General features: G+C 41.0%; 2 protein-coding genes across 2 annotated transcripts in view; one reads left to right on the top strand and one right to left on the bottom strand.

Moving 5' to 3' along the window:
• LOC134648226 (probable histone-lysine N-methyltransferase CG1716) overlaps positions 1-16,079 on the bottom strand; it is a 32,752-nt gene extending 16,673 nt beyond the window's left edge. The window contains exons 1-14 of the mRNA XM_063502711.1: positions 15,997-16,079; positions 13,830-15,882; positions 13,127-13,255; positions 11,648-11,947; positions 10,945-11,032; positions 9,673-9,819; positions 8,828-9,048; positions 8,003-8,139; positions 7,570-7,685; positions 7,066-7,274; positions 5,846-5,938; positions 5,348-5,495; positions 3,562-3,776; positions 382-484 (exon numbers count right to left, since the gene is read on the bottom strand). Of these exons, the coding sequence (XP_063358781.1) occupies positions 382-484; positions 3,562-3,776; positions 5,348-5,495; positions 5,846-5,938; positions 7,066-7,274; positions 7,570-7,685; positions 8,003-8,139; positions 8,828-9,048; positions 9,673-9,819; positions 10,945-11,032; positions 11,648-11,947; positions 13,127-13,255; positions 13,830-15,850 (3,927 nt within the window). The 5' untranslated portion in view covers positions 15,851-15,882; positions 15,997-16,079. The remainder of the gene's footprint in view (positions 1-381; positions 485-3,561; positions 3,777-5,347; positions 5,496-5,845; positions 5,939-7,065; positions 7,275-7,569; positions 7,686-8,002; positions 8,140-8,827; positions 9,049-9,672; positions 9,820-10,944; positions 11,033-11,647; positions 11,948-13,126; positions 13,256-13,829; positions 15,883-15,996) is intronic.
• A 1,129-nt stretch (positions 16,080-17,208) lies between these two features.
• Positions 17,209-23,845, top strand: LOC134648422 (signal peptidase complex subunit 2). Its single transcript, XM_063502943.1, has 5 exons — positions 17,209-17,348; positions 17,789-17,854; positions 18,364-18,497; positions 19,131-19,283; positions 23,604-23,845. Exons 1-5 carry the CDS (start codon positions 17,331-17,333, stop codon positions 23,785-23,787), a joined length of 555 nt encoding a protein of 184 aa, XP_063359013.1. The 5' UTR covers positions 17,209-17,330; the 3' UTR covers positions 23,788-23,845.
• Positions 23,846-26,937: the final 3,092 nt, after the last annotated feature.

Genomic DNA, 26,937 nt, shown 5'->3' with positions numbered 1-26,937 from the left:
GGCATAGAGATAGTTGGAGTCCCGGGGAAGGACATAGGGTAGTTTTTATCCCAGAAGTCATCCTTTAAGGGGATGAAAAGGGGGGTGGAAGTTTGTACGGGGAATCGATAAAAAGCAGATTGGATCAAAAATAAGATACCCAAATTACTAACCCCACGCGGACGAAGTCGCGGGCACAAGCTAGTATATAGTATATATTATAGGACAGTCATATTTATTTTTTATGAAACCATTAACTTTTTCTCGACGTTGGCGTTGTTCAGTATGACCTCGCCAAAAATGCCAAAACTAAAAAAGCTCTCTCTATTTCGTTGTCTACGGAAATAGTACGAGAATAGTGATAATGTAATTGAAAGCTTGCATAATTAATAGTTGACTCACTGGCATCATGGCTTCAGCTTGCGGTGTGGCCGGGAAGGCATTGGGCGGCATCTGCTGCCCGAACATGAACCCCGGCATCCCGTACCCGCCCATGCCCATGATACTGAAATATATACGGTTCGCTATAAATTAAACACAAAGAAAATACAGAATTAAGAGTAACGACATTGATAGAAACACAAATGCGAATTAACCCTAATCCGGGCTGTCAGTTCGAAAATACAATCAATAAATAACTACTGTAAATCGTCAGGTGACAAGCAAAAGTCACTAATTACTATAAAATATTTAAACAAAAATCAACCTTCTTTTCGTACTAATATGGTTCACTATGGCTATGAACTTGTGGAGGTACTTAGTGACTTTTGCTTGTCACCTGACGAAATATTCTTAGTGGTCCTTTATTGACTCGCAATTTGTATGAAAAACAGACATTTACCACTGCGTTACCATCTTTATACATTAATCAAAATTAATATATTATGATTTTTGGTCAACTAATTCCTATTATTTGTTCGGGTACAATTTGGGAATACAATTTTTATACACGAATTCAGTATCTATCGTACTTTTTTTGGCAATAATCGTCATGAAAAAGTAAAATGACCGAATAGTCTATGTGATATTGGCGAAAAACGAAATACCTTTTTTTTCATGTTGTTTAATTCGTTTTACCATTTTGACCTTGTTGACTAGACTATGAATATGTCATGATTGAACTGTCGCCTAAGGGCTGATTTAGACGGCGCGCGAACTCGCATGCGACTTTAGTTACATTGCGGACTGTTGGTTACGTACAATTCAAACGACCGATCAAGACCCGCAATGTAATGAAACTCGCATGTGAGTTCTCGCATCGTCTTAATGGGCCCTTATGCGTTTAAATCGCCTCTGATATGACAAGGGTTCAACACAAAGCCAAAAAAGTGATCTGATGGAAGCATGTGGTGTTACATATAACCGTGGATTACCTCTTCCCAGTAGGTGGCTCGAGCACCCGCATGCCGCTTTTAACATAAAAAATGTATTCGCTAAAGCACATAGGCAAAATCACAGATATTTAAACATATCATTACTTTTTTTAGGTACACGTTCCTAAAGTCATGTGGACATACCACGCAATCCATTTATTAGGTTTATAGGATAACTATTTCGAATGTCGGTTTCACAAATAGGTGATGTTGTGAGTCGTAGTGGAATACATTTTGTCAACATTACAAATATAAAAGTTATTAATAAGTATACAGTATACGTATCCTACAGCGTGCTTTATCTGTAATTGTTTCCCAGTAACTTACACTGGGCAAACCATCCCGTAGGCGGACGGTGTTATGTTACCGTCATTGAGTTAGGTAAGGGCTCATTTAGACGGTGCAAGAACTCGCATGCGAGTTTCATTACATTGCGTCATTTGATCGGTCGGCTAGATTTATGTAACCTCAATGGTCCGCAATGTAACTAAAATCGTATACGAGTTCGCGCGCCGTCTAAATGAGCCCTTAGAGGCTTAGACAGTGCGAGAACTCGCATGCGAGTTCAATACAATGCGTTATTTGATCGGTCGGCTGAATTGATGTAACCGCAATGGTCTGCAATGTAACGCACCCGAGCTGCATACATCGCCATTGTTAGTAGCTCGGTACTACTTATAGGGCTAGCGTGTCTTATTTGAAATGTTTTAATTGTTGGGCAGTTGTGTAAAGGTCTTTGACAACCCTACTGTGTTCTTGTGCGGTGTCGGCATTTACGCAAACATCAAAGACGTCGGTCCATTGTTACTTTTTACACTCTGTACCGACTATTCATGATGTACCTAGTACATTATTGCCGTAGTAGCGACACTATCGCAGGGTCAAATACAAAGTTGTTGGGCTATACAGTCATAATAATGAATGGACGACCGGTCTGGCCTAGTGGGTAGTAACCCTGCCTGTGAAGCCGCGGTCCTGGGTTCGAATCCCAGTAAGGGCATTTATTTGTGCGATGAGCACAGATATTTGTTCCTGAGTCATGGTTGTTTTCTATGTATTTAAGTATTTGTATATTATATATATCGTTGTCTGAGTACCCACAACACAAGCTTTCTTGAGCTTACCGTGGGGCTTAGTCAATTTGTGTAATAATGTCCTATAATATTTATTTATTTATTTAACTAATGATTTCACACCTCCAGTTTAAAAATAACTTACTTATTACATACAGGAAGCTTAATTTACCGTTTTTTTTTTACCGATTTAGCCTACTTTTTAGATTTTGAAATATATTATTGTCAATTGTAGGAATTGGAATATCACAGCGAATACATACACTTCACTATCACTTTTCACCGAATAGTTTTTACGTTTTTCGGAAATGTTCAGGGGATTCTAAGAGAAATCCTTAATCTTTTCGGCGCCGTGTCAAACACAAAAGCTGTCACTCAGACGCCACGTCACCGAAGTGTCAAAACTGAAATTGAACTTTATGCATATGCACCTAGGTCTATGTTGCTCTGTGGTCTATGACCGATTAATCCATCTTTGGCGTTGGAGCTGCGGTGCGTATATATCGGTCATTGGCGTCCAAAAGGTTAAGCTGCCACCAACGTTATAAAATTAAGACGCGGAGTGTTTGGAAGTCTGGAGGGAACTGACTGGGTTCATGTCTTAGGAACATTGTATAGAGGCGAGGGAAGGGACTTTATGTGGTGATGTTATGCTTAGTTAGCCATTTAGGGTACAGAGAGGATTCATAAGGGAAGTACGGTATTCTTACGGTAGATGTCGCTGGAGCCTCCCTAAGGCTCATAGGTATAAGGTGGAAATATTCGCTGTGTTGGATAAGGTCTCGGGAGCTCAGATGGCAGAGCACTGGGCTAGCTATCCAGTTGTCGGGAATTCAAGTCCCACCCAGGACAGTAAATTTTTCCACTTTCAATTTGTTTCCAAATAGCATCGCGTATTAGAACAAATTAAATTATTGTCAGAAAATATTTTTATTTGTTTTTATTTCAATTTGTTTGTTGTGTTTTGTTTGTTAATATTTTTATTTGTTTTTTCCTCTTAGTATATGACATTTATTTCAGTTTTTAATAGCATCGTTCGCAGATGTTTCCGCTTGATACAAAATTAATGTAAGAGAGGATTTAAAACAGTGCGTAATGTACGTGGGGACATACATACAATAGGTGATGTAACTTACTTAGGTTGCGGCATGCAGAACTGCTGCGGGCCTCCGAACGGCGGGCAGAAGCCGGGCGGGCCGGGGAAGTCGCCCGCGGGGCCGCGCCACTCCACGTCCGGCACCAGCCCGGGCAGCCCGGGCATCCCCGGCATCCCGCCCAGCCCCGGGGGCATTCCCGGCGGCATGCCCGGGATCATGTTGGGCGGGGCGCCCATCATTCCGGGGGGGAACATCTGAAATTATATTATTCTATGTTGTATGTTTATACCACATAGGTGGCAAACAAGCATACGGGCCGCCTGATGGTAAGCAGTCACCGTAGCCTATGGACGCCTGCAACTCCAGAGGTGTTACATGCGCGTTGCCGACCTTTTTTTAAAAACCTGTACACTCCTTTTTTGAAGAACCCCATATCGTAGACCCTCGGGAAAACCTCGGAGCTCATTCCACAGCCGGAGCGTCCGCGGGAGGAAATTCCTCTTAAACCGCACAGTACGCGACCATTTAGGTTCTAGGGTGTGTGGATGAACACCCTGCCGATGGCGAGCGGTGCGGTGATAGAAAGCTGCCGTTGGCATCATGTCAAACAATTCTTCAGAGCACAGCCCATTGTACAAGCGGTAGAACACACATAAGGAGGCAAGGTCTCTCCTCAGACTTAAAGGTTCAATACCGCTTGTGAGTTTGGGATCATCGACGATTCGTACAGCGCGCCTTTGGATTGAGTCGAAGGGTCCAAGCTGGCATCCAGGTTCAGGTTGAAGAAATACAGGCAAACAGTTGTCATGACATCTTAATTTGATAAATCTGCCTCTACTCCTGTAACATTAAGTCAATTAAAAACCTAAACATGGGTTAAGGTAGTATTCCACCTCATCCACCTGTCCAATTTCTTTGTCCAATGTATATTAGCGTCTCACATTTTGCTTAGTGAGAGAATGAGACGCAATGCACATTGGACCATAAAATTGGACAGGTGAAATACCAACCTTACGCATTCTAGAAATAAAAATACACTTCACAGTATGTAATCTTCCTAAGCTTAATTCCTAACCTGTGGGAAGGCATTTAACACTCTTATTTCTTTACATAGAACTGACACAGTAAGGCTGTCTAGTGGCATAGGTGGTTACCTGTGGCCCTGCTCGGGCCAGTAGTGAGCATAGTGTTGTTCCCGCTGTCTACGTGAGTCCTCGGCCGCGGCGGCCGCTTCAGCAAACACTCTCCTTCCTTCACATTCATTGCCAGTGTCACACCCGTCACAGTAACACCACAGGTAGTAATGTTGTTAGTATTACCTGTGGGAAGGCCTGCTCGGGCCAGTAGTGAGCATAGTGTTGTTCCCGCTGTCTACGTGAGTCCTCGGCCGCGGCGGCCGCTTCAGCAAACACTCTCCTTTCTTCATATCATTGCCAGTGTCACACCCGTCACAGTAACACCACAGGTAGTAATGTTGTTAGTATTACCTGTGGGAAGGCCTGCTCGGGCCAGTAGTGAGCATAGTGTTGTTCCCGCTGTCCACGTGAGTCCTCGGCCGCGGCGGCCGCTTCAGCAAACACTCTCCTTCCTTCACATTCATTGCCAGTGTCACACCCGTCACAGTAACACCACAGGTAGTAATGTTGTTAGTGTTACCTGTGGGAAGGCCTGCTCGGGCCAGTAGTGAGCATAGTGTTGTTCCCGCTGTCCACGTGAGTCCTCGGCCGCGGCGGCCGCTTCAGCAAACACTCTCCTTCCTTCACATTCATTGCCAGTGTCACACCCGTCACAGTAACACCACAGGTAGTAATGTTGTTAGTATTACCTGTGGGAAGGCCTGCTCGGGCCAGTAGTGAGCATAGTGTTGTTCCCGCTGTCTACGTGAGTCCTCGGCCGCGGCGGCCGCCTCGGCGAACGCTCTCCGCCGCTCCTCTTTGCTCATAGGTGGCACTGTGGCTAGCACTCGACTGCTCCTGTGGCAACATTATTAACTCAGTTACTAACTAATACCGTGAAAAAAACGAGGTAATGTCACACTCCCCAGTACGGAATGAAACATGTCTAGTTTTCGACTTAAAATACGTGAGTGATCCGATTTAAATATATTTAATATTTGTGTCTCACGGAAGTTTTCTTATTAAAAAAACGATGGCGCCACTGCTGTAGATAAAATGTCTCCTTAATACACGTAAAATTAATCAATATGCTGACAACGGAAGCCGTTTAAAAAGATTCAAAAGTAGCAGTCATCCTAAACGAATTTAGGGTCAACCAACTATAATTCAAGCATTGTAAAGTGGGCGTGGACATGTAATTATGTTACCTTATACTTCTCCTGGCTTCAGGACTGGTTCTCCGTTTTCTTCTGTCCCGTTCATCCCTTTCCCTGTCTCTGTCACGCTCTCGTTCCCGATAACTACAAAAAAAATACCTTTTATGTAACACAAAACTGATTGATTGACTGATGTTACAAAACTGATTTCTTCAGTAGAAAATAACTTAATTTCAGAGAAATTAAAAATGTATTTATATAATTCATCATTCATCATTTCCTGATTGCACTACGATTTATTTTATACCAAGGATACTAATAATATATAGGGAGCCCTTTTTCGTTCCCGCTCGCGGTCGCGGTAGCGGTCGTCGCGCCGCTCGCAGTTGCGGTCGCGAGAACCGCTTGAGTTGAGTCTGCGGCGAGTCACCGACGTTGGCTTGGCGTTCATGTTCCTTCATTTGTTAAATACACTTAGGGCCAGTTGCACTAACCATAATTAACGGACTGATTAGGTCCCGGTGCAACCGCCCCTAAATGAAAACCAAGAAAACTTAAACATACCGGTCTCTCTCTCTTTCACGTTCCCGCTCGCGGTCCCTCTCGCGGTCGCGGTCGCGTTCGCGCTCTCGGTCGCGGTCGCGTTCATCCCACCGCTATTTATAACAATAGACATTCAAACATACCGATCCCTCTCCCTTTCACGTTCCCGCTCGCGGTCCCTCTCGCGGTCGCGGTCGCGTTCGCGCTCTCGGTCGCGGTCGCGTTCATCCCACCGCTATTTATAACAATAGACATTCAAACATACCGATCTCTCTCCCTTTCACGTTCCCTCCCGCGGTACCGGTCGCGTTCGCGCTCTCGGTCGCGGTCGCGTTCATCCCACCGCTATTTATAACAATAGACATTCAAACATACCGATCCCTCTCCCTTTTGGTTCCCGCTCGCGGTCCCTCTCGTGGTCGCGGTCGCGTTCGCGCTCTCGGTCGCGGTCGCGTTCATCCCACCGCTATTTATAACAATAGACATTCAAACATACCGATGTCTCTCCCATTCACGTTCCCTCTCGCGGTCCCGGTCGCGTTCGCGCTCTCGGTCGCGGTCGCGTTCATCCCACCGCTATTTATAACAATAGACATTCAAACATACCGATCCCTCTCCCTTTCACGTTCCCGCTCGCGGTCCCTCTCGCGGTCGCGGTCGCGTTCGCGCTCTCGGTCGCGGTCGCGTTCATCCCACCGCTATTTATAAAAATAGACATTCAAACATACCGGTCTCTCTCTCTTTCACGTTCCCGCTCACGGTCCCTCTCGCGGTCGCGGTCGCGTTCGCGCTCTCGGTCGCGGTCGCGTTCGTCGCGCCGCTCGCGGTCGCGGTCGCGGGAACCGCTGGAGTCTGCGGCGCGGCGCTCCACGTTGGCTTGGCGTTCGTGCTCTTTCATTTGTTGGATGCGCTCCTTTTTGGGTATTTTGAAAGCTTCCTGCAAAGAAAGTTTACACGTCTTTAGTTCCGCTGTCAAGTTAACGGTTTAGATATACATTTACAGTAACAATACTTTGTATTAATTTACGTATTCCTTTGTCTATGTAATGGCTATTAATAACTTAACCCTTTTTACTTTTATTTAGCAAATGAAAAAAAATTATGTTAAAAACCTTGGTTGCCCCTAACAAAGCAAAAACAGTCTACGAAAAAAAAACAACGGTAAAAAGTTATGTATCGTTTTGGATACATTCACAAGAAAATGGATAAAATTTTCCGCAAGATATACATACCTTTAGGCTGGACCATCTTTCCAGTAACTGGCTAGATAGATCCTTGACTTTTTCCAATACTGAACTGACATCTGTATTATCGTCTTGCGGTCTGTTGGTCAGTTCTACTGGCAAACCTGTATGCAGAAAAAGTAATCATAAAATAAAAGCAGAGAAAGGACTTGGACGAATATGTATGAGATTCAAAAAAATGTGGGTATGTATAGAATTATTGGCTCGTTGAGTATTTCAAGATAACAGTGGTGGCAAAACTTGAAGAAGTAAGATTCTACCAACTAGTATCTAGTCTGAAAGACCTAATTCTAAGTGGATTCTGGTTACTCTGTTATTTCGTTAATTTAGTCTCTCAATCAAAGTAAACTCATAACATGCACAACCAACTGAAATTCCTAGGTACTAAAATAATTAAAGCTTTATTTCTAAGTTGGCTTACCAGTGGATTCATCAATGAAGACATCAGGAGTGGGAGTGTCGCTCAGCCACCGCTCGACGATGGTGAAGAATCGGCTCTCGGAGATCATGGTCTTGTTTGTTATGGGCAGCCGATCCACTGTCTGTAGCATCTCGAGTCTGAATAGAAACAAAAATACAGTTACACGTTAACTTTGCTTTGGACTTTGGATACACTGTAGAAGCGATCAGCAATAGAAGCAGAAGGCAGTATAAATGTAACCTGTAAAGCTAAAACCTAACTGGAGGCCAAGAAAAACAGCGTCAGCGTCAAGAGAAATATCATGGACCTTTTTTTTAGCAGGCATAGGGCTATAATTTAATGGTGACGCCATTATTGTACCTGAGTAGTTAAGTTATTATAAACCGACAAAGTTGGCAATTGTTTTTCTAATTCGGCAGTCACTGAAATTTTGATGAATTAATAACAACAAATCGGTTAGTCCCACTTGCACCATCCCACTAATCCGGGGTTAACCAGTTAACCGTTTCGGTGCGATATTCTATAGGCACGCCTGTCGTGTCATGAAATAATTTCTCGCCGCCGCAGCCAAAACACGCAACGATATGGTTAAACCGTTAACCCAGTGTCAAATTGTACTAGTAACCAAGGTAACTCCAGGTTTAACCAGTTAACCCCGGGTTAGTAATTAATAACAAGAGTAACCTGAAGTCCATTTCGTATAAGGCGACTAAGGGAAAACTGGCGACAGATATGCATATGAGCAAGGCTCGCCCGTATCCTTAGCGGGGTCCTTGCTCACAAGAGTTGTGCGCGCGCCACATCGAAAAAAAAAAAAAAAAAAACCTGAAGTCCATGGGAGCGTCGGTACACCAGGGCGCCAGCAGCCTCAGGCCGCGGTAGTCGAGGAACAGTCGGCGACACGGCAGGTCCGCGTCGCGTAGGAGCCGCAGTAGGGCGACCTGCGCGCGGCGTGTCTTTGCGCGGACGACTGTACGCGACAGGCGCAGCGTGTGGCTCTGGTTCTTCACCCCGGTGCGGTGCAACGCTTCCAGGTCTTCTTCGATCTGGGGACAAATTATAGGTTATAGGTTCAAATATATAAACGTACTCTATTGTACACTTCAAATAGTAGTACAACTGGTACTAGGTCGAGTGGTACTTGACCTGCAACCTAGAAAACGGTAAGCAAATACAATGCGAGAAAATCACGGCAGCGTTCTGCATGAAATAGAATTTAGGCTTTTACTGAGTGAGAATGCAATAAGTCAAATATCTAAGTCAAGTTTAGTATAATTCAGTAGCCCTGGCACATAATTGGCGCGACAGTATCTCGCGGCGAGATAAGACTACCTGTCTTTTTCTAACTATGTTAATAATCATTCTTTTATCTTTTCTATGTATGTTTACTTACATACATCATGTGCTAGCCCGGCTGGTCAAAATACTAAGTTGAATCTGCTTCAATCTGAATGTTATCGGTCACACACACAATGAAAACGTTGAAAATGGCCGGCATTATTATCCTTTAAGCCTACTAGGCCTACTTGCACCATCCCACTAACCAGGGGTTAAGCGGTTAATTCGTTAACCTAGTGTCAAATTGTACTGGGAACCATGGTAACTCGAGGGTTAATCGGTTAACCCCGGGTCAGTAGAATGGTGCGAGTGTGCCTAGGTCATGTGCTCACGTCTGCATCTTGCACCAGGTCCTGGCTGGGCTTGTACGCGCGGTCGCGGCGCGGCCGGCGCGGGCGCGGGCGCGGCGCCTCGCACTCGGCCGCCGGAGCCTCGACCGACACCGCTTCCGGAACCTTCGTCGTCGACACGTCCTCCTCCTGGGGGTGATGGCTCATGTCAAATACAAGGTTTTCTATGAACATGTCAGCTTAATATAAAAGACTGAATGAGGTTGTAGACACGCAATCGCAGTCGCCGCTAATATACAGGGTGGATTTTCTTTTTGGGTCAGTGAGGGCAGCTACCAGATCCCGTGCTGCTACGAGGAAACGGTCTTAGAAGACCTTCCCTCGATTTCAAATTAATGAAGATTGGCTTTTACAGATTTTGGAAAAAACATACAGGGTGCGAGAAAAAGGTCATTTTTGACAAACTTTTTTTTTGGTGCCAATCGATCTGATTCCTATTGAGGATCAAAAGCTTGTATGGAACCAAAAAAAAATTTCCGGCTAGAAAAGCCACAAATCGAGGAAAACTTTTCCCATACAATTTGTATGAAAATGAAAACTCACTGACCCAAAAAGAAAATCCATCCTGTATAATCATGGAACTAAAACTTCTGCCCCTACGGCATAAACGGCGACGTACACACCCGCCCTCTGTACTACCTGAGGCGGCTAAGTATTAAACGACTTTTAAGAGTTTAATAGACTTAAAAACTCTACTTTGTTCTGTCTCTGTTATACCTCTTCGTCGTCCGAGTCGGGTTCAGCGCCGATCCACCCGCGGCAGGCGTCGACCCCGCAGTAGCAGCTAGCGCCTGTTTCCTTACACTGCTTTACGTCAAGCCAATCACCGCCGACAAATAAGTCTAGAAGAACATCGTTACGGCGCTAAATATTGAATATGTGTAGTTTGTACCTCTTCATCTTCGTCGTCTGAGTCGGGTTCAGCGCCGATCCACCCGCGGCAGGCGTCGCCCCGCAGTAGCAGATAGCACCTGTTTCCTTACACTGCATCTTCACGTCAAGCCAGTCACCGCCGACAGATAAGTCTAAAAGAACATCGTTAAGGCCTAAACATTGAATATGTGTAGTTTGTACCTCTTCACCTTCGTCGTCTGAGTCGGGTTCAGCGCCGATCCACCCGCGGCAGGCGTCGCCCCGCAGTAGCAGCGTGCACCTCTTTCCTTACACTTCTTTACGTCAAGCCAGTCACCGCCGACAGATAAGTCTAAAAGAACATAGTTAACGCCCTAAATATTGAATATGTGTAGTTTGTACCTCTTCATCTTCGTCGTCTGAGTCGGGTTCAGCGCCGATCCAGCCGCGGCAGGCATCGGCCCCGCAGTAGCATCGCTGCGCCTCTTTTCTGCACAACAATACATTCTCAAACTCCCGCACAAACAGTTATTTAATACTCTACCGGAATAGTTATTTAATTAGATAAATATAATTAATTAGATAAATACTAAACTGAGATTTTTTGTAGCACAACAAACGTAAAAAACGCAGTCTATAAAATTTTGCACCTTTATATTTAATTAAGGAAACTATAGGTCTAACTTTAAAATTTAATTATCACGCATATTGTAAATGACCGTTTGTTTCTTGATTCTTAATAAAAAATAGTACCTACAAAGTGTATACTGTATGTATTTGATGAAAGCTGTTTTATTGGATGGATTGAGAAATGTTCCAAAAAGTTATATCGGAACCTCTGGATGATTTCACAAAATATTTATGCAAGTTTCATTTTGGGAAAATCCGATCAATCCGGATAACTGTGTCAATGGACTCATTGTAGATGACTATCTACCAGTGGCGGCGCGTCCATAAAAGCCGATTCCCACCTCACCGGCTTGCCTGTTTTTGGACGTTTGAGCAGAGTTGTAAAGGAAATATGTAAGCCAAATTAGCGGCTTGCCTATGGATATGTTTGACGCGCCGCCACTGCTATCTACACATAATAATAATAAAAACTCACCCAAACCGCTTGAACTGGTAATCAAACGTGATCTCCTCCCCAAGGGCTATATCTCTCTTACTGAAGAACCCTATTCTGAGCTCCCCGTTCACCGTCCACTTCTGCGTCTCAGCGTTTGGGTCGCAGGAATGGTTGATGAACCGGGATATGTTGCCTTTCATTGTCGCGTCGATGACCGTGTCTCCTTTTAGAGACATAAAGTAGTGGTGAAGGTTGTTCTCGTCGGAATAGGTCTGCGCGCGCTTGTAGAATTGGTCGTAGTCTAGCACTTCGCCTACGTATTCCATGAGGAATTCGCCTCTGAAAGAGAATATAACGTGTGTGATCATGTAATCCCTATCCCTAGTAATATTATTACTAGAATACATTTGCAAGCGGAGAAATTACTGTCTTGGGTGAGACTTAAACTCACGGCCTCTGGAATTCAAGTCTGACCCAAGACATTAATTTTTCCACCTTTAAATTTATTCGCAGACGTTTCTGCTTGTTAAAAATTAAAATCAAAAGTAAATCTGTCTGTCTGTCCGGTACCTCTGCACGCTTAAACTCCTGAACTAATTGAGATGAAATTTGGTATGGATATAGTTTGAAGCTTGAGGAAGAACATTGGATAGTTTTTCAATCATCATCATCTTACGCAGCGAAGTCGCGGGCAGAAGCTAGTGGTATATATAGTCTTGGTACAAAAAGTACTGAGGTTGACTGAAGTGTACAATAAATACGAACGTTTCCGAGAAAATATGATGGAAAACAATTGAGGAGTGTCTTTTCAAAAGGGTTTATTTTTTCTGGGAATCTATTTCTAAATTGGACCTTAAGTTTTCTTGAGCAAGGTTCTCTCTAGAAGTACCGCTAAGAAAAAAATAAACCCTTTTGAAAAGACACTCCTCAATTATACACTACATCTGTACATGCGATCATTCCAAATCCTATGAAAATAATAATAATAATCCATAAGTTCGCCGCTGCGATTACACTTAACCTAGGTACTAGAAATACACAAAGTAATACACTTATACACAAAGTGAAGATATAAAGACACACTTTGTAAGCTTTGCAGCTTAGAAAACAATTGCCTAAAGGTTTTTGTCTCTAGTTGACGCCGTGTACTGTGCATAGCAGAATCCACAGAAATATTGCTTTCCCATACAATGTGCACCTTACACCATCAACCAGAGACCAATACACAATACCTTAAGTCACTGACAATCCAACCTCTAGACTGAGCTTAGGCCAATTCTTTCATGAAACTGATGCTGCCAAAAATACGGGGGTGCGGGGGGACGAGGTGAGCGAATCCCGTGCCGTGATTGGTCCGTTCAAAGACACGGACCAATCACGGCAGGGGATTGACTCGAAGATGGAGTAACGCTACCGTATGTGTGGCAGAGGGGGTAACGCGACTATGCTATGTCTAGAGGTTGGATTGTCTGTGCCTTAAGTCAACCAATATTCGCGTAAGCCAGAAATATCACTTACGCCGTAATGTCATCACCGGCTTCCACACCGCAACCCTTCTTGTCAGCGTAGAACACTTTCAGCGCCCCATTTTCTCGCTTCTCGAACCTTCTGTTAGTACACCGGTCGCCCACAGGACACCGGGAGTTACTGCAAAAATTATTACTGTGTGAAAGCACTATCAAAAGTTACAATTACTGTTTATAAACTTAATTGCAGTACATCAAAACTGAAAGGTAGCAGTTGCAACTACAGAGTCTGAATATATGTATACCCTTGTCTTAGACTTTGACTTGTAAATGCTAAAATCTTATATGAATTGGTTAGCGTCTTGCACTGCACTGAATGAAGCTATGCTTCAACAGAAAAAGGCTTACCTACTAAATACATAGACAAAATTTAGTATATATTTGTGCCTCCCATATTTGTGTATCTATCGGCCTCCGTAGCCTAGTCGGTAGTGACCCTGCCTACGAAGCTGGAGGTCCCGGGTTCGAATCCCGGTAAGGGCATTTATTTGTGTGTTCATTACAAATATTTGTTCCTTACCTTGATGTTTTCTATGTATTTAAGTACTTATATGTATCTATATATTATATATATCGTCGTCTAGTACCCACAACACAAGCCTTATGAGCTTACCGTGGGACTAGGTCGATTTGTGTAAGATTGTCCCATAATATTTATTTATTATTATTTATTTGTAATTATTTTAATACTTTACCATTCAATCATAAGCAGTCTATTCAGACAGTCTTCTCCACAGCCTAGCTCTCCCCTCTCAATCTCCTCTTTGGTCATAAAACAGTCGCAAATCATCTTCTTTGTATCCTTACTGATCATTCGCTCACACAAATATTCATTCTCTTCCAAGTGCTGAAATTGTCTCATTCTCTCATCTATAATTTTGTCATATGCTTCTTTAGTTAATGTGTGTGTTTGGTCTTCTGGGTTTTGAGCTTCAGGTACTGATTGCAACCGCTGAGGCAGACTAGGGCTAGCCAACGGTGAGTTTGCTGGAGAATTGGCGCCCATTTCTAGCTCGCTGGACCGACGCCATCTTGATTTGACTTTGACAGGCAGATCTGAAGGCACTGGGAACGAAGGAGAATTGGGTGCAACGCTAGTTGCTGTATCTCCTGATTTTTCTTGACTATCTGAGTTGTTCTCTTCTAGCTTAAGCTTTGTTTGCGTGATTAAAGCTTTCTTTAATGGAGTCTTTACTAATCCATAGCCTTTTGACTTTTGTTTTTGACTACTAATAGTCTTTATTCTATTTGAGCGTCTAACACCCGTAGGGGAGGATTCTGTTGACTCAGTTGCATTTACAGCTGTTTCAGCAACTCTTGAAGAGTTACTGTCATCAGATACAATGGAGCTGGGAGTTAGACTTGGGTCTGGTCTAGATAACTGCTCTGGCATTTGTACTTTAGACCCAAGTTGACAACAGTCCATAGAAACAGCATTATGAGCAGTTATGTTCAGTTTCTCAAAGTGTTTTTGAAATTCTCCATCCTGTTCTTTCTTTTCTGTTGTCTCATCTGGACTGTCCATATTGATATTGTAGTACAGCTCTTGGTTGTCATCTTCAACTATCTGAACAATGGTTATGAGCTCTTCATCATCACCGCCATACTCCATTGGTTCCTGTTCACCTGGAATGTCTAGGTTCATGTTCTCTTTATTGACCATGTTTGGATATTCATCAGTTTGATTATATGCTACTTCTGTATTTGTTTCTAAGGCTGTAGCTGCTTCTGGTAGATGATTCAAAGTACTGTCAGTTGCTGGTGCTTCAGGCATTGGTATATCATTCAACAATGGAATGCCAATTGGTAGAGGAACTTCTGTAGCCAATGACAAGCCTGGTATCGCATCTGATGGATATGGTATGCTAGCTTGAGTCGGCTCTGCAGGAAACGGAATTTCTGAAGTCAAAGATGCTTCAATTACAAAAGGTTCTGATGAAGTTGGTGCTCCTACTGGTAGGGGAATTTCAGACGGCAATGAGATGCCAGCTAGTAAATTTTCATTTACTCCAATTGAGGTTGATTCAGATAACAGTGGAATTTCACTATGCTCAGATGTCTTATATAGAACAGGTTCTTCGGAAGCTATAGGTGGTTCACTAGGTAGAGGTACTTCGGAAGTTAGAGGTAGTTCAGTCAAAGGGGCTTCACTTGGCATTGGTATTTCATTAGCTATCGGAAGCACAGAATTTGTTTGTATTTCTGCTGACATATTTGTGATATTTATGTTTATCTGGTGATTGACATTATTCAAAGAACTAAAATTTGTCACTGCAATACAGTTTTCTGTCTGTGTATCTGCTGCTGTATTTGAATCAGATTCTGAGCTAGCACAGGGGTCAACAACCCTGATTTCTACACTACTGTTAGTTTCACTATCACTTCCTAAGTCATATCTTCTAGTAAATGAATCCTCGTTGTTGAAAAGGCAGCGATATTTGCCGAATTTCTTGTGAACTACTACAGTGGGTACTGTTGGTTTTGGTGTTGGATTAGTTTGCGAGTCTTGGGAGACAGATGGTTGGGAGTCGCTGAGAGGCGTCGGTTCGACGGGTGTCGGTTCGACAGGCGGCTCTAGCTCGGCGGGCTTTTCAGGAGGAGGCTCAACGGCGGCGGACGACTCGCCTTCCACGGCCGCGGCCGCAGCGGCTGCCTTTCCCCGCCGAGGCATCCGCCGCGTCGCGGGCTTCGCTGCTGCCTTCTTTCGCCTTGCCATCGTGCCGCTTGCTCAGCACGGTGACAATCAACCTGTAGAAGTGAAAAACGAATACAATCACTACAGTGACCTCTTTCGATCGTTATTGTTTCAAGATGCCTGTCAACGCCACATGGTACGTATATTATTTACGGTAGAACCAATACCTTGAAATGGTTGTTTGAGAGACAATGAGATCATGTACGACATGTTAGTATAATCTAATGAAATGTTGGTATCATTACCACCGGTTTCAATATATCAGTGTTTTAAGAAATCATGAGCACATACCATTACTTTCTTAATCTAGCAATATTCTTTAAAGTCATTGGAATTATGTAAATAGCACTACTATTACTGCTCGTAATACATCAAATAGGTATATGTATAAAATAAATCAGCGAAGCGAGTTATACTTTTTTCTCACTTCTCAGTTCATTAGCTATTTTTTTTAATTATGGCAGCCATCGAGAGTTAGTGTTGTGAAAAACCAAACAAAATGTTGAAGATATTAAAGCTAGTGTTCAAAGCTAGTGTTGTTGCGAAGAACCTAAATTGTTATAGTGTGTCAAAGGACTGTCTTATTACAAACATAGACAGAGAGAGTCATACTATCTTTGTCTTACACTAGTAGTTTTTTTTTCTAGCACCCAAAAGAAAAGGATGAGTATAGTTTTTTTTTGTTCCTATTTACTGACAAATAGGGAATATTACGCGAAAGTCTGCGTAGGGGGCGCCACATCAACAACAAGTAAACAATCTAAGGGTCTACCGCAAACGAGAGAGTCGACATTTTGTCATCTAACACCTCTACCACTCTTGCATTAGCTAGCTACATATTAATAATCTGTGTCTTGCATATTCGAGCGATAAAGAGGCAAATAGCTGAGTTTCGATTTCGCGTTCTCCGGTAGGCCCTTTGTAAGCAAACCGCCTTGATGTATCAATGTCATATTTGATTGTCTCTGAAAACTTGTCAAAAAACAGTTTAAGGTACAGTATGTATAAGTTACTCTATGGTATACTTAAGTCACTAGTGCTGCACTCTAGCGGCAAAACATTGCAGTAATACTCCCTATTGGTTATAAGTCATTGTTTTGCTGTTTTATATATATTTTATTGATCGCTTAATTTTTAAATAATTGAATGTTTGTCAGTAAAAAAGGCGCGAAATTCAAATTTTCTATGGGGCGATATCCCTTCGCGACTACGTTTCTCAAATTTGCCGCCTTTTTCTACTGACAATATCTGCTTGACCATCTATATTTTTTTTTGTTTTCAGATTGTCTTGATTTCATAAAAGTAAATTTGTTTAGTTCATTCACCAACCATAGACTCAAACATTCTTCAGTTCAGCTCTTCACTTCACTTTCACTAAACGGTAAACGTCAAACAAATCGACCGACACCGACTCGTAGTCGTGTCAAAACGGCGCTTTTTGGGAGAAAATTGTTATAATATCAAACTTTCTCTAAGATATTTTTTCTTAAATCAAATCAACATGACTGAAACATCAGAGGTAATGTAATAATTATAAAATCTCTACGTTTTCGTTTGGTTCACTCGATTTTGCATCTTTCCCGGGGACACGTCATGTTTTCCCTTCCACAACTAAATCCACTGTGCTTGAAATTTGGAATATAAGAAATAATTTTCCGCCTTATGTTAATAACTAACTATGCCCACTACAGGGATGGCACGGGCTGGTTATTTAATTTATGTGTACCAGAAGTATATTACTACATAGTATAAAACAAAGTCGCTTCCCGCTGGCTATCTGTCTGTATGTATGTATGCTTAAGTCTTTAAAACTACGCAACGGATTTTGATGCGGTTTTTTTTAATAGATAGAGTGATTCAAGAGGAAGGTTTATGTATAATTTGTTAACCCGTGCGAAGCCGGAGCGGGTCGCTAGTATATACATAAATTATTATTAGCATTGTTTAACTTGCTTGCAGGTAGTAAAAATCAACAAATGGGATGGTGCTGCGGCGAAAAATGCTATTGATGATGCCGTCAGAGAGGTACTGTATTACTTTAAATTGAATCTTTCTTTTTAAATATATTCTCAGACTTGTTTCCAAGTTAGGTTGTGTTAGTGTAGCCAAACCATTAAATAGCTCTACAGACAAATTCGCATTTGTTTAAACAGTGAATCTCACCATCGATGTTTGCAAGGGCATAGCCAGCCAGTGAACTATGGGGTGGCGAGTTGATAGGCCTCCGGCCTGGGGGGGGGGGGGCAGAGGCCACAGAGGGGCATGCATTGTATGTAAAATTTGAGCTCCAGGGGGGGGCAGCCGCCCCCCCTGCTTGTACCTGTCTACACGCCCATGGTTGTTTGGTACACACAGTATTCAATTTAGAATATAAACTAGTAACTCTGTGAGCAGGCACTGCCATTAAAAAAAATCCAAATAGTAAATCAACAAAAGAGTTCAAAATAAATATATAGAGAACAGCCACCTACAAAAGTATTTACCAAGCTAAACCTTTGATCTTGCTCAGTTAGTATTTTTTTAAATGTTTGCAGGTGTTAACAGGAGATCTGAAATGTAAAGAGAGCTTTGCCCTTATTGATGGTCGCCTGTTCCTCTGTGCACTCGCTGTTGGTGTCGCCCTGTATGCCCTGCTCTGGGACTACTTATACCCCTTCCCCCAGTCAAGGTGAGATTGTTAAAATTTGTTTACTTATTTGTTATTTTAAGTTTCTTAACACAATCAGTGTTGAAAACCCAACTATCGGGTACCTATTTTATGATTTAATTCCCAGGCCAGACAACCTAATAGTCGGGATCATGGTACTACAGCTTTGTATGATGAAATTTTTGTGGCCTGGCGCGGATGTCTTGTTTGGCTGGGTGGCAATTAATGTGTTAAGATTTATAGTTAGTCAAATTACTATGTGTTTATTATAGAATAAATTTTGATGTTGATTATTAAATGCTTGCTGAATGAATAAAGCATAGAAGGCCTACTGTTTTTGTTGGTAACAAGGCCCGGGCCTTATTTTATAAAATGTATTATTTCCTAAGCTAATTGTGAGCTTTTGAATTAATGATGTCTTTTAATCCTATAAAAATTATCTCTTAATTTCTTAAAACGAAAAAAAAACAACATTCGAAATTTGGAGATCTCATTTGTTATAAGTAGGTATAACTTAAATTTAAAAAATCATTATAAGAACTTATAGTTTAGTTCAGGCAGAGATCATAAGATAATTGTTTGCAAACATTTGTTAATATCAATAATTTCTAATGTCAATTAACAATTAATCAATAACTTATTTGTAATTTTCAGAGTGGTGCTAATAATTTGTGTGTCTTCCTATTTTGTGCTAATGGGCATTCTGACCCTGTACACAACTTTCAAAGAGAAGGGCATATTTGTTGTTGCCAAGGAGAAAGTTGGGAACAACACCAGAGTGTGGGAAGCCAGCTCATATGTGAAGAAGTAAGTTTATATTTATTATAGTTGTATAAAAATTAGAAATTATGATTAATACAATCTTCATATTATAACTGTGGGATAGGTTCTAACCAGATCAACATACAGTCTATTCTGTTAGGGCATTAACCTTTTGGCCGCCGGGCCTAGTCCGCAAAGACGCTCACTCACACGCCAGAGCAAATTTTAAGTAAACAACTAATAAAAAGTTTAGGGATTGCAAATAGTGATATCGATATTTACAATTTATGGTAAAAATCTTCTCAATTTGGCTTTGTTCTTATCCAACTTTAATTTATTTCGAAAATGCCAAAAATTAACATATTTTTTACACACGACAATGTTAAAAATAAAGGTCTTTATCATTAAAAACAACCACTAAACAATATCGATTCATGACGTAATATCACCGCACTAGGCTGTACAAGAAGTCGTTTATACAAGACAACGGCGCCAGTGACGTAGCTAGAGGATACGGCGCCCGGGGCAGGCACCAAATTTGCGCCCCCCCCCCCCCTCCCCCAAACGAAATGAACTAACGAAAGGGTTACTTTTTACTTATTATAAGTTTACTTTTGATTTAGACATGTGTTTTTTTTAGTCCATCGGTGGCTAACAAGCTTACGACTCACCTGATGGTAAGCGGTCACCGCATCCTATGGACGTCTACACTCCAGGGGCGTTACATGCGCGTTGCCGACCATTTTAAAACTTATACACTTCTTTTTTGGAGATCTCCTTAGACTTGAAGATTCAATATCGCTTGTAAGTTTGGGATCGTAGACTATTCATAGCGCGCCTTTGGACTGATTTGAAGGGACCAAGGTGGCATCTAGGTGCTCCTTCCCAAAGGTGACAGCAGTACTCATTATATGGGATCTGTCCATGGTCGTAAATACGCAGCATTTTTTAACGGGTGGGGCAGAAGTAGGGGAGGCTTGGGACGTTGTAACAGGGTACGGTTAAAACAGAGATTCTTAGCTTATGGTCAGATACCAGGGTGGGACAACTGCCCCACCTTGCCCCACCGTGGGTACGCCTATGGATCTGTCTGCCCCAGAGTAAAGTATCGCCTCCCTTTATTGAGCACACCGAGTTTTTGGATACGAGCGCAGCCTACCCAGTAAGGTGGCTACGAAATTATTGGACGTCACTGATGGAGATGTCAACACCGAGGCTCCCAATACTCCCTGACATGGGAAGGGTTGTGCCACTTGTGCCTTGAAAAATGAGGTTTTCTTAGCGGTAAACACGCAAAATTGAGCCTTGGTGGGATTGAATTGGACTAAATTCTCCCGATCCCACACCGAAACTCTGGATAGAATGCTCTCAATACCTGACACAGGTTTTTCACGGCATTCTAGTATCACAGAACGAGCGATGTTGGCACGGCATGTGTTATACAGGTTGGTCCAAACCATGCCGTCCAAAAAAATTTTTTAAGATTCCTCACGCTGTGGGCTATCAGAATATGTATGTTAGCCGACTTTTCGTAGTTTTCGAATTATGATTTTTATTTTTATTACTTTTAACTTTTGTTGAGAAATTCCGGGGAGAAGCAATTATTTATTAAAAAAAACTATTGAACTTTTTTGAATATTTCTTTTTGTAACATAATCCTTCACAAACGGCGCAATTGATAAAACAAGTCAGCATCCTCACTTGGCTGAGTTGGGAAAAAAAGACAAACTTTTACGTTCAAGCATGTCAAGCTTAGATGTTGCCCTTACCTAAATAAATAAAAAATACAAGCGATTTCAAGGACTTATGGTTATTTTAGAAACTGCTAGACCCTACGTTTTTTTAAAAGGTCAAAAAGTGATACTAAATAGTCATAATTTGTCAGAGTCGCCGGTCAAAGGAACTGAGGTGGAAAGCTTCCAAATTAGTAATTCATTACAAAAATCCTGTTGTTATTTCTACTATTATTTTATGGGGTCACTTCCCCATCGCTATTTCATGTTATCAGTGCAAATACCACGAACAATTATTAGAAGGCATAAAAGCAACGCAAAGCTTCACCCCGGAATTTCTTAACAAAAGTTAAAAGTTAAACTCGAAAACTACGAAAAATCGGCTAACATACATGGGGTATATTCTGCAGATAACCAACGACGAGGATTCTAAAAAAAATTTTTGGACGTCAAGGTTTGGACCAGGGATGTTACGGAGCTCCGTTTCCGTTTCCGTTAAGTCGGAACTTCCGTTTGGTATTACACATCCGTTTCTGTTCCGGTTCCGTTACTTTTGAAACGGATGTTATATCGGATGTCAATGCTTAGCGCGGCAGCGGGACATGAGCGGCGTACATCAAAAACAAACAGGTTTATACCAGTCATTCACTCATAGCCCCGCTTGCCACGTGCTGCAGTAATTAAATGTTTTGATTTATTCGTGTTGTTGAACTTAAAGTACCTATTCGTATGTTGTGTTGTGTAATGTGTACCTACTGACAGTAGGTACTGACTCACGCTAGTCAGGCTCCGGTTCTGGTTCCGGTTCCGTTTTCGGTTCCGATTCCGTTTCTGGTTCCGATAAACTAAATTTAAAACATCTGGTTCCGCTTTCGGTTCCGATAAAACCACATCCGTTACATCCCTGGTTTGGACCATCCTGTATACAGGCCACAGGATGGCTAAAAAATAGCTGCATTTCCGTTGCTAGGGAGGTTTTGGGATTATGCTGAGCAATTTTTACTATGAGACCAACCCATAAGTCGCGAAAAAAAAAATTTGACTGTTTCCTACATTTTGGCTGGTCCATTTTCTATGGGAGGTCTTTTGCCCATTTTGGCGCCCCCCCTTGGACGGCGCCCGGGGCACGTGCCCCCCCCCAGCACCCCCCTAGTTACGCCACTGAACGGCGCGCATGGACTGTCCGCAGTGCAGACCGACAAGGACTGTTTCCGCGCGGATTAAGTAATAATAGTCTCTAGGTCAACGGCGTAAGCGCTTGTCGGTACGTAAACTTTATAAGCGTAACGTTAGAGCCGCGCATCGTGTGTCGATAATATAAATGTAAGTACCGGAACTGCATTGGGGAAAATTGCACGTGGGTTAATTGAATTGTCAATGAGTGAAGAACAATAATATTGGAAAAGGGTGGGGATCGGAAATGTTCGGGAATGCATGTTTCACATTCGACATGTTCCTTAGATGAGCTTCTCAGTTCCCGTATTACAACCTCCCTACCATGACAATTTTTCGTCGATTTCAAATATATAACATTCTCATAGTTAGGCGACACTGACTATATAGTCCTAGCGTCCGCCTGTACCATTCTTGTGCGAAGCGGTCACTGCAGGGTATCACTCCCCACTACACTATCATCTTAAAATGAATATTTTGTTCTGCAAATAAACCACAAGGACAGATTTACTCTACTATCAACAGCTGAAGAAGCTCCCTGTACTTCAGCTATAGTTAATGCCTGTCTCTCTCGTCTCGTTTTACGTATTCTAGTTACTAGTTACGACCAATTGGCATTTACACATGGAAAATAATGTCAGACAAATGTCCACATCTAGCAGCATGGCAGATGCGAACCCTTTTCATCGCGTTTTTCATCACTTTTTCCCACATTTCTGGCGTTATCTCAGCGACAGTGTTTCGAATATTTTTTTTTAATTGCTGAAGGTTCGTTGGCCTATTAGCATAGACACGTCCCTTTAGATATCCCCACAGAAAAAAGTCAGGAGTGTCAGTGTTAAATCAGGCAATCTTGGGGGCCAGTCAATGTCACCGTTTCTCGAAATTAATCGACCGGGAAACGTTATTTTTTACGTTTCTATTGTTTTCAATGATTAAAACACGTTGTTCCGTCTGTTAACAAGTGTACAAATGCTTAAATAAAACCAGATTTGCGATTTGATATTTATTTTGAATATTCTCATATCGAGTTAACATTCCCATCCCTAGCTGTCTTGTATACAGGACAACGGCGACGAGGAACAAGAAAAACGTTGAAATCTGGAGCAATTTTTTTGAGAGCCTTATTATAAAAGAATGGATTTCTATAGCTGCAAGAAATGCAATTTTTTTTTAAACAAGGACCTAAAACATTAACATGAGTGTAAAAAAAAATATAATTGATATTTTTTCCACATTTACCGAGCGGTTGAATTTTTGTCTTGTATACAAGACAGCGGCGCCAGTGTATCGTTCTATCGTTGTCTTGTATACATGCCAACGGCGGTCAAAGGGTTAAAATAATGTATAGAGACAAAACCATGTGACTATTGTTCTTGATTGGCCAAAAAAGCAAGTAAATTTTTATACTATCTTTAGTTCCTAGAAAAAAGCATCACCTTCCAATTAAATTTTCCAGACATGACGACAAATACAACCTGATCCTGGTGCTCCGCGATACCAACGGCAAGTTCCGTGAAGCCTCAATCAACAAGTCATTTGCCAACTTCATTGACACCAATGGAACAGTTGTCCAAAACCTCGTACTCAATGAAGTAAATAAGTTATACAACTCTCTGTCCTCTGACAAGAAAGAGAAGTAATCTACAGTTAAGATCAATGTCTGACTGCAATTTCGTCTCAATAAATAATTTGTAACTATGCAATGAGTATTAATTGTGTTTTATTTCAGAATAGGCAGATATCCAAAAAATTTTTGCTACTGTCTGCAAAAGCATTTTTTTGACTATTTGCATAGTCAAAATAGCTATGCATTTTAATCGTAAATGTGCATGTTTCACATTTACGTAAACTTAAGTGGTCTTGTTTTTATCTGTCTGTATTGTTAATTTTGTGAAAAATCTTTTATCTTCATCACTAGGAACTAGCATAAAACATGAAAAAAAAAAATTGTTCAAACATTTATGAGGATTTACTAAATACCTATTTCTCAATAATTACTTTTACAATTACATATTATGAATAACTACTATAGGTCGACTGATACCTATGTGGAAGCAGAAATTAAAAATTAGAAATCAACAAATACAAAGTAAGAAAATAAAGCAAGATAGACTACTCAAGCTACAAGTAAACTAACTGGAATGATGTTCTTTGTCTTCTTGTGCACAGATCTGTTTGTCCATGGGCCGGTTAGTTTTCCTCAATTCATAAGTTTTATGGACAACATCATCAGGAACTTGCAGAAGCATGGCAAATGACAAATCTGGTATATTGTTTTTACAAGCAAATTCCAGAAGGCTGTACAAATTTTCAGGTTTGACCAGTTCCATCAACTTGGAAATGCATTCAGACTTTAGAGATTCCATGACGTATAATGAAGATAGAAGCAGCAAAGATTGCAGGTCTTCTTCTTCATCAGGCAGCTTGCCCAAATAAACATAGTCCTTGAAGTGCTGTAGACTGCTCAAAGTAACTGCTAATCCCACACGACCATTTGAAGTGTCTTTCCAAGGCCCATTAAACATAGTCTTAAAAACATCACTATGAGCAGCCAGGCATGCTTTGTGCACCGCTATACTACCTTCTGCAGTGCTCAGTTGAAAGTCTGTCAAGATTGTATCATCATAAAGCTTTGCAAAAGTAACTGGTTCTTTCTTAATTACACTTAAATTTATTTCTAAGTTAGTAAAAACTAAAAACTGTCCCTTTGGTAGAAGCACCTTGTGTTCACCAATATCTATATATTCTAACCACTGATCAGTACAAGTAATCTGCTTTGAACAAATGAGTTCATTGCATGTTACTTTCAATATAATTGTGTTATGGTTGGCAGGCTTTATTATTTTAGCTGCAATCTTGACAAATATATACACGGAATTTTCATCTCCTGGATTGAATTTTAGATCATCCTGATCAAATTGCAGGCATACATTAACCATATCGTCAACAATACAGTCATGAAGCACTTCCTCCTCCTCGGCAATCCTACTAGAGGTTTTGACATGTTTTAAGTTTTCAAAATTGTTCTCGATTGTAAACAAAAGCTTCTGAGATGGCCCTCGCTGTAGATTCTTGCAAGTTCTGAAACATAAGAAGTACCAAAATTAATGTTTGTTTGATTTGATCTTACATTATGGTCTATCTTAACAAGTAATGTAGGTACACAGAAAATTCAACACAGAATAATTGAATTTAATATACATAGGTATGTACAGTTTCATATCGGTACTTTTATTAGAAGTTGGTTCAAATCGACTTGCAAGATTTTATTGAGGTACCTATCATTAATTTGTTTGTTATTTAATCACAGTCACGTTTGTGTTTTATTTTATTTTATAGGTAGTTTGTGTTTTTTTATTTTATTTCTAGTTTTCTTGTAATTGTAATTTGTTTGTTACCCTAATAAATAGACTGTCAGTACGATTCCGCACAGACGAAGTCGCGAGCAGAAAAATAAATCACAAACGAAGATAAAAGAGTTAAAATTAACAACAACTTACACGTTAAACGGCATATTAAGGGGACGGTATATGACGTTTTCGATTTAGAGCTCACTTTGTGCAATCAATTTGTTCAATAAATGTTTAATAACTGCATTAAATTATACGTAAATTTGTTCACGAAGAAGCCGTGTACCGGCTCTTCACGGCATAATATTTTTTATTTGCTGTAATTCTCTACAAATCGACACTAAAAGTATCCAAAAATCAAAATATGGAGTTCCGTTTGAGCAACACGCATTACAGTTTTGCCTTTAACAGTAATTGAGTTGTTGTGTGATTTTGAAAGCTAGATAACTAAACTAACAAATTATTATCTACTTATATTTTTACTCACAAATACAACACAGAAATTCAATCCCAAATGTAAACTTTCGTACAATTTCCATACATTGACGACATCACTCAAAATTCTTCTTCGAGTCAGATGGCCGCTGGCCTTGGATCGAAGCAGACGTGTACTTCGTCGTAGCTCGTTTTTGACATTATTTAGACATTTCATCATATACGCATACGAAAATGTATACCAGTAGATAAATTGTATTTCAAAAAATAGGGTAAATTAATTTATTTAAAATTTGATTTGTTGTTATTTACAGGTCGTAACGATCGAAAACAGCAGTAAACTATCCTAAAACAATACGATTACAATTGAATTTAAGTAACTTGTTCCTTCAAAACCCGCTTAAAATGAAAAAAGTTTAAAGACTCGTTTTACTGATTGGGATTGATTTTCATTATGCTGGTATCAATTTTGCGTCATTAAAAAAAAGTATATGACTTCTGTATCTGTACGTCAATGACATTTGATGTCAATTGTAATCTTGTATTTACGTTAGAGAATATTATATATTCATTTAAATATTACTTACCTATTAATACGAAGCGTAATTCGTTTAATACCTGAAAGTCTTAGTGTCTACACCTACTTTGTTGCCGTTCGTTCCGTCTATATGTGTGCGATTACGTGCTGTTCTCAATAATCAAGAAACAAGCCATAATCTTCAAGAATAAAATAACAGCAAGACCAGCATTTAGTACTAACTAGTTTTTGCGGATTTGGAGACAAGAGATGAAGCTTACAGGCTAATACCGCTGCGGTCTGGTTATTGTTATGTGTATATATCGAGTATTATATAAATTTACTATAAAATAACAATGTTTTATTTCAATGACATTATGTGCGTAGGTATGTATGTTTCGGTGATTATAAGAATTTTGTCCACACAATAATTGTGCAAAGCAGAGACTGCATCATGCTTTCTTTACGGTATAAGCGGTATGGTACCG

Source organism: Cydia amplana, chromosome 5 (genome assembly GCF_948474715.1).
Source record: "Cydia amplana chromosome 5, ilCydAmpl1.1, whole genome shotgun sequence".
Classification (NCBI taxonomy): Eukaryota; Metazoa; Arthropoda; class Insecta; order Lepidoptera; family Tortricidae; genus Cydia; species Cydia amplana.
This window is presented reverse-complemented; position numbering and strand designations above follow the sequence as displayed.